This window comes from Dreissena polymorpha, chromosome 15 (genome assembly GCF_020536995.1).
Source record: "Dreissena polymorpha isolate Duluth1 chromosome 15, UMN_Dpol_1.0, whole genome shotgun sequence".
NCBI classification, from domain to species: domain Eukaryota; kingdom Metazoa; phylum Mollusca; class Bivalvia; order Myida; family Dreissenidae; genus Dreissena; species Dreissena polymorpha.
Genome location: NC_068369.1, coordinates 55180169 through 55187584, shown reverse-complemented (window position 1 = coordinate 55187584; position 7416 = coordinate 55180169). Strand labels below are relative to the sequence as shown.

At 35.2% G+C, this 7416-nt stretch overlaps 1 protein-coding gene across 6 annotated transcripts in view; it reads left to right on the top strand.

Moving 5' to 3' along the window:
* The first annotated feature begins 849 nt into the window (after positions 1-849).
* Positions 850-7416, top strand: part of LOC127860289 (FYVE and coiled-coil domain-containing protein 1-like) — a 63973-nt gene continuing 57406 nt past the window's right edge. For 2 of the 6 annotated variants that reach the window (XM_052398283.1, XM_052398279.1), the window contains exons 1-8: positions 1021-1082; positions 1421-1609; positions 2713-2847; positions 3465-3577; positions 3864-3970; positions 4436-4579; positions 5737-5754; positions 6502-6580. In XM_052398283.1, the coding sequence (XP_052254243.1) occupies positions 1447-1609; positions 2713-2847; positions 3465-3577; positions 3864-3970; positions 4436-4579; positions 5737-5754; positions 6502-6580 (759 nt within the window). In that variant the 5' untranslated portion in view covers positions 1021-1082; positions 1421-1446. Of the gene's footprint in view, positions 916-1020; positions 1083-1420; positions 1610-2712; positions 2848-3464; positions 3578-3863; positions 3971-4435; positions 4580-5736; positions 5755-6501; positions 6581-7416 lie in introns of those variants that run through there. The other 4 variants (XM_052398280.1, XM_052398284.1, XM_052398281.1 and 1 more) reach the window with 4 other exon arrangements.

The window sequence follows — 7416 nt, the reverse complement described above, 5'->3', positions numbered from 1 at the left end:
TCCGAGAAGGCCTTGATTTTAAAATATGCTGTTCTATCCTGTTATTTTCTATTCGGCGTTGAAACTGTTAAAGGGATCTTTTCACGCTTTGGTAAATTGACAAAATTGAAAAAAGTTGTTTCAGATTCGTAAGTTTTCGTTTTAGTTATGATATTTGTGAGGAAACAGTAATACTGAACATTAACCATGCTCTAATATAGCCATTATATGCATCTTTTGACGATTTTAAAACCTAAAAATTATAAAGCGTTGCAACGCGAAACGATTGAATAATTTGGAGAGTTCTGTTTTTGTCGTTAAATTTTGTGAAACTACGAAGATTGCTTATATAAGGTATAAAATACGTCATGAATGTGTACTCGGCGGAATAGCTCAGTAGGCTATAGCGTTTTTACTTCAGGACTCTGGCAGGACTCCAGGGGTCACTGGTTCGAAACCTGCTCCGGGCAATGCTCTTTTCCTTTTTTTTTTTTCTTGATTTTTTACTGGAGCTTTTACGATCCAATGTTTACATTTATCAATATAAAGCATTTAATGAATAAGTTAAAAAAATGCCAAAATCTGTGAAAAGGCACCTTTAAGGTCTTCTAAGATTATTTTGTTACTCCACAGTATTGGTCTCTTGATCTTGTGAGCACATAGACAATACAAGAGTAAATAATTGAGAATTCCCACATGTTTAAATAAAATTTTGAATCTGGTACCTTGTAACCACAGTTAAATGCATAAAATCAGAATGCTTTGCCCGAAATCGTTTACTGTAAACATATTGAAAACACTGAAATCCCTTTCCGCGGAAAGGGGCCCTTTTCCACTTATCATAGGTTAAAGATCCGTATTTTAAACATCATACCATAACTGTAGCAAAACAAACTTGGCTGCGAAAATTATAAAATAAATTTATGTGCGATTTAGGTAAAGCATGCATTTAATGCAATTTTACAGTGTTTTCAAAGTTTAATTTACATGTAACGCACTTGTTTTACTCTCTGTTAGGTTATTAAGAACATTAGAAAATGGGTTGAAAATCAATGTAGGTGTCATTCTTAAATCTTCGTTCATGTCGTTACTGTCGTAAAAAGGTTAATGTGTTCTGCTTACAGTTGAACTTGATCAAAACCTTCTCACTAGTACATTAAGTAATTACAAAAAATCTTTAACATGTGGTTGTTCAGCCTTTTTTGCATCTACTGCTTAAATGTAATTCGCCCTCATGTTAATGTTAATAGTTTCGGATATTTGTTTTCGGATAAAAGCGTAATTCAACTTTAACAGAGTATGACTTACTAGTTTATACATGTCCGTATGTTTTTACAGATCTCATAATATTTGGTTCAAAATGATCGGTTTCAATGCATTTGAAAGAAAGAGATGTACATAAAATCAATATATTGTTTACAATGTATACATGTCCTTGCAGTCATGTGACATTCTTGAAGAGTAGTGATGTCAACATTTGACAGACTTAGAAGGGGTGTTGTAAACCCAAATCAGTCATCGTCCCAAGATGGCACTGTGGCGTCTGAAGGTGATTCTCGTGAGAATTCAACATCACAGTCCCTGCTTTCAGCTGCACCGCAGATCTCCAAAATCCTTCAGGACGTTGTAGGTGAGTTTTATGTAAAACTGGACAAATTATCAGTACATGCAAGTACTTTTGTGGGGGGCTTTAGATCTATGAAAATAATAAGGAATTATGTGATGTTATGAAATACAGCTTGAGTCGGTGAATAGAAGTGTATCCTTCATTTCATTAATTCAGATTTTGCGGTTTACAATCACAAAATTCAAGTTTTATTTGGATTTGCTTTCAACATCCATTTCATTATGAAATTTAAAATGAATCAATATCATTGTTATGGTATTATCAGCAGTGACTTAAAATGCCACTCCTGAACTGGAATGGCCAGTGACTTAAATTTAGTTTCGAAAAAGTATTATTTCCAAAATATGCTTGATTAGGCAGTCCCTTTTTGACATAAGTCAATGATCAATCTCCATTGTTTTGTTTTATAACAGTTGCTTGCATCTGGTAGTATTAAGTAATATGATGAGAATGTGTTCATGATGGATACTATTAATTATATTGATCATACTCTTCAAAACTGTAAAAATTTAATGCGTGGAACTTATATTCAAATTGATGCCATATTTTTGCGATGAATATCTGTGTCCAAACTATTCAATGAAAGAAATTTTGTACAAAAATGAATTGGTGGATTAAAAAATTATAAACATAAATTACATCACTAGATAATTGAAATTGAAATTTTAAGAACAAAGTATGTAAGTGAAACCTGGTTTTGCTGGTATCCATGTTGGTCGTGTGGCTTTTAGCATACTTTTACATCCCTTAAGTTACCTGTATCCACCTTCAATAAACAAGGGTTGCATATATATAATGTATACATGTAGTGGAAGGATTTAAAATTCAATAATATTAATAAATTAAGTGGTAATTTTGCAAGAGTATGGCTTTGCTGGCTTGTGTCCAAGATCTGTTAGACAGTGCCAGTGAGTGAAATTCGCACTAGCCCGTAGAGTTTTGGCTTGTGAAAATCCATTTGGGCTAGTCAGGGAATTAAAAAATTTATATACCGTAGTCGGGGTAGTAAGAAATTTTACTTTTTATATATGTGTATAAGGATTCATGCTATTACTTTAAAATCTGAATTTTGCACACTGCAGTGCAGCCTACTTTAATGTTCTAAGATGTTTCATGTTTAGACTGTGTAGAGCAGCTGAAGTCAGGCTTTGAAGATGACGGGGCTCCAATTGATGACAATAACCAGAAACTTCACAGATTCTGTGCTAAACTGGAGTTTCTGCTACAAGCAGATATGAAAGGTAGCTAAACAATAACAGGTCTAGTTGTTGATAAGTTGATAAAATTCCTTATTGTAATCATAATGATTTGGGCCTAAACACATGTCAGGAATGTCTGAAAAGGGGCAAAGTGACTTTTATGAAAAATGGTCCTATTTCCACTTAAGGACTAATATTCAGTTGTCTTTAGCATATATTCCATGAGGTATGTTCTTTATTTAAAAGGTTGTGAAATTAATATCTAGTAATGCTGTATTTTTCGTTACAAAATCATAAACAGCCAATAAAAGCATGTGGGTGTGTCTGTATTTGTGATAACAGTCACAAATGAAAAAGAGATGAAAAAAGGATGGGACATAAATTTAAAGGGTGGGGTATAAAATGGAAATGGCCCTTGCCCCCATGGCTTTCTGATTTAGCTAAATTCCTAGTTACTCAAGGTTTTGCTATGTAAATGTAAACGGTCTCTTTACGAGCGAGACTTCTCACAGGAGTCTCACATAACTTTCAAAGACTAGAAAATAAAGGACAAGGTTAAATTTTGTTGAATATTTTTTTTACTCGTATTTCTTCTCCAACATCATATAACTCAAGTCCAATAGCTCTTTCTCTATTATTAATTTTGTGAATTATTTCAGAGAAGAAGTCTTTGACAGGAAGAAAAAAAGATTATTGGGATTACTTGTGTGACTGTCTCGCATCTGTCAAAGGCATAAATGATGGAATAAAATATGTGAAAACTATGAGTGATGTAAGTTGATTTGTTTCAGTATGAAATTATGGACATTTGTTGTTTGGCATGTTTCATTGTTGAAGTATTGTGTATTTCTGTATGTGCTTTCTTATATTGCATTTAATTTTAAAATGAATGTTTCTGTGTAAATGTATTGAGTGATAACGGCTTTGATATCAAACACCACATTTTATACAAATGTTCTCCTTCGCTTATTGCTTAAATTAACAATTTAAAGACTACTGGCAGTATAATGCGAGATTTACTTTATTCAAACTCATATTGATTGTTGGTGTATAATCAGTGCAAGACCTCATTAGGAAAAGGTCGCGCCTTTCTGCGTTTCTGTCTGATGCATCATCGTTTGGCTGACAGTCTGCAGGCTTGCTGTACCAATGGCAAAGCAACCAGGTACACAATCACTTTGCATTTGGAAATTAATACTTGAATTTGGTTTATAAATAAGGAACCCTGTGGTTCTACTTATTTGGAATGGTTCATGAGTTATTGGTAAATGTGTTGTGTCATTCAAACCATTTGAAAGTTGAACAGAAGTGCTTTATTATTTGCCTTGTTATTTTGTTTTTTTGCTAGCCTGGTGGTGCTATCATGACAGATGTAGTTGATGTTTGTATTACAAGCATATTTCTTTTGAGGAATTAAACCTATTAATTTTAGCTCCATTGCATCGAAAGACTCAAGCTTATTGAACCGCTCTGGATTCCGTTTCCTGAGCTTAGAACTAGTAGGTGGTATCTATGCGGGAGATGTAAGGAGCACTCTCACAGTGGGTATCGAACAAGTGACCTCCTGGTTGCTAGGCAGCCACCATATCCACTACGCCACGGCGACTTTAACTTTATACATTTCTTGTAGCAATTGGTACCAGGCCAAGTCCATATGGTTGCAGCACGAGAGGAGCAGTCTTGTTATCAGTACCTTGTACGACCTCAATGACCTCGAGTTTGACCTTGCACCACGAGGCTATGACCTTGACAACTCCTGGCCCTCCTTTGCAAGGTTTGACTTATTTTTGCTGTTTAATGAGGGCTTCGAAAGGATAGTTTCAGATAAGAAGACTGGCCAAATTTGCTGTGAAAATGCTAGTTTTAGTAGACATTATAGAATCTATTAATCTATTTGCAGAAAGCATGGGTCCTGTATATTCTAACAATTATAATCTGAGTTAACTTACTTAAATGATGCTATTAAAAGAACAGAAAAATACATTAAATTGAGCCATGATTGTTTGTGTTTTTATCAAATTTAAGCATGACAATTGAGAGATCATACATTATTTTAGTGACAGACCTTTTCATAAAAAGCACCTCAGCATCTCTGACTTTCTAGCTCACTTGAGGAGCAGCATGCTCATTGGAGCTTTATGTGTGAACGCCTTTTGTCAGTTGTTCATTATGCGTGGTAAACATTTACCTTGTTAACACTCAAGAGACCACATTTATTGTCCAATCTTCAAGAAACTTGGTCAGATAATTTGTTCCATTGATATGTCAGCTGAGTTCGAAAATTTACCCGCTCTGTTAAAAAAATATGGCTGCCAGCGGAGGGGGGGGGGTAGTTTTCTTTTCATGGCTAAAGTACTAAAGTAAAACCTTCTTAACACTCTAGAAGTCTTATTAATTGACTAATCTTCATGAAAGCTGGTCAGAATATTTATTCTAATGATATCTTGGCTGAGTTGGAAAATGGTTCCAGTTTGTTGAAAACATGAACGCCAGACAGCGGGCAGTTTTCCTTATATGACTATAGTGAAAGCTTGTTAACACTCTAGCCATCAAATTTTTGGCCAATCTTCATGAAACTTGGTGAGAACATTGTTCTAAAGATATCTTTGCTGATTTTAAAAATGGTTCTGGTTCCTTGGAAGAAATGGTCGGGGCAGTTTTCCTTATATTTCTATTGTAATACCTTGAAAACACTCCAGAAGTCACATTTGTTAGGTCAATCTACATGAAACTTGGTCCGAAAATTTGTATTACCAGTAATGATATTTGTTCCCAATTCAAAATTGGTCCTGCGTGGTTGAAAACTGTGGCCTTTGGGGGGCAGTCAGTTTTTCTAATATGGCTATAGTAAACCCTTGTGAACACTCTAGAAGTCTTTCTGTATACCGGTACCATGCATGATTATTGGAATTTATATTATATCTATTTCAGTCTGATGTATTGTGTGAGGTAAAAAGTTCTTTTTGAAGATGTTTAGCAGATTTAAAAAATCCAACTTGTTCTTAATGTACAACTGAGTCCTCTGTTGATGGTTACTGTTATTTTATTGTTCCTTGTTGATGTGTAGATTTTTAATTAAAAACAAATACAAAGAAGTTTTATTTGCACCATTCAGTTGTATTTTGTCTTTAACAATGCCTGATGGAGGGCATATAGTAATTGGACTGTCCGTCCGTCTGTCCGTCACACTTTGCGTTTAGGTTTCGAAAAATGCTCATAACTTCTATGTCGCTTCAGGTAGCAATTTTATATTTGGCATGCATTTGGCATGCATGTGTATATGGACAAGGCCTTTCCACACACACACAAATGTTGACCCCTGTGACCTTGACCTTGAACTTAGGCTCATAACTTCTATCAAACGTATATAGGGGGCATAAGTCATCCTATGGTAACAGCTCTTGTTGTTTATTTGGCAGCTAAATAAGATGACATAATTGATAAAATAATTTCATTTGTTATCATGGTTGATAAATAATATAATTAGTTTAAACAACAAATAATTTTCTTTTTATGTATGTGAAAAGGCATTCATGTATGATTAATGTAAGTTAAAAAGTGGTGTATTCCTTTTTTACGTTGCATGTTCACATTTTCTGTCTAATACTTGATATAATTTGGGCATCAACTTATGTTTATCGTAAATGCACCAGATTTTTTTTTATATATTGTTAATAAACGATTGCCCAATTACAGAAAGACAAATGATGGCCTCCACAACTGGGCACTGTCAGAGAGGGCTCGAACCATGAGCATCTCCAGTCTAAACAGCGTGGTAAGTATACCAGTCTGAACAGTGTGGTAAGTATACCAGTCTAAACAGCGTGGTAAGTATACCAGTCTGAACAGTGTGGTAAGTATACCAGTCTAAACAGCGTGGTAAGTATACCAGTCTATACAGCGTGGTAAGTATACCAGTCTGAACAGTGTGGTAAGTGTACCAGTCTGAACAGTGTGGTAAGTATACCTGTCTGAACAGTGTGGTAAGTGTACCAGTCTAAACAGTGCGGTAAGTATACCAGTCTAAACAGTGTGGTAAGTATACCAGTCTAAACTGCGTGGTAAGTATACCAGTCTTAGCAGCATGGGAAGTTTACCAGTCTAAACAGTGTGGTAAGTTTACCTGTCTAAACAGCGTGGTAAGTATACCAGTCTTAACAGCATGGTAAGTTTACCAGTCTAAACAGTGTGGTAAGTTTACCAGTCTAAACAGCTTGGTTAGTATACCAGTCTTAACAGCATGGTAAGTTTACCAGTCTAAACAGTGTGGCAAGTTTACCAGTCTAAACAACCTGGTAAGTATACCAGTCTTAACAGCATGGTAAGTAGACCAGTCTAAGCAGGGCGGTAAGTAGACCAGTCTAAACAACCTGGTAAGTATACAAGTTTAAACAGCAGGGTAAATATACCAGTCTGAACAGCGTGGTAAGTAGACCAGTCTAAGCAGGGCAGTAAGTAGACCAGTCTAAACAGTGGTAATTATACTTGGACACTTTATATGTGCATCACTTCAGGTATTTTTCTGACCAATTTTGGAAAATTGTTATTTCAGGATTGGGATTTTTTCCGCGCATAAAGTCAACCACTGAATTGGGACAAAACTTATTTATT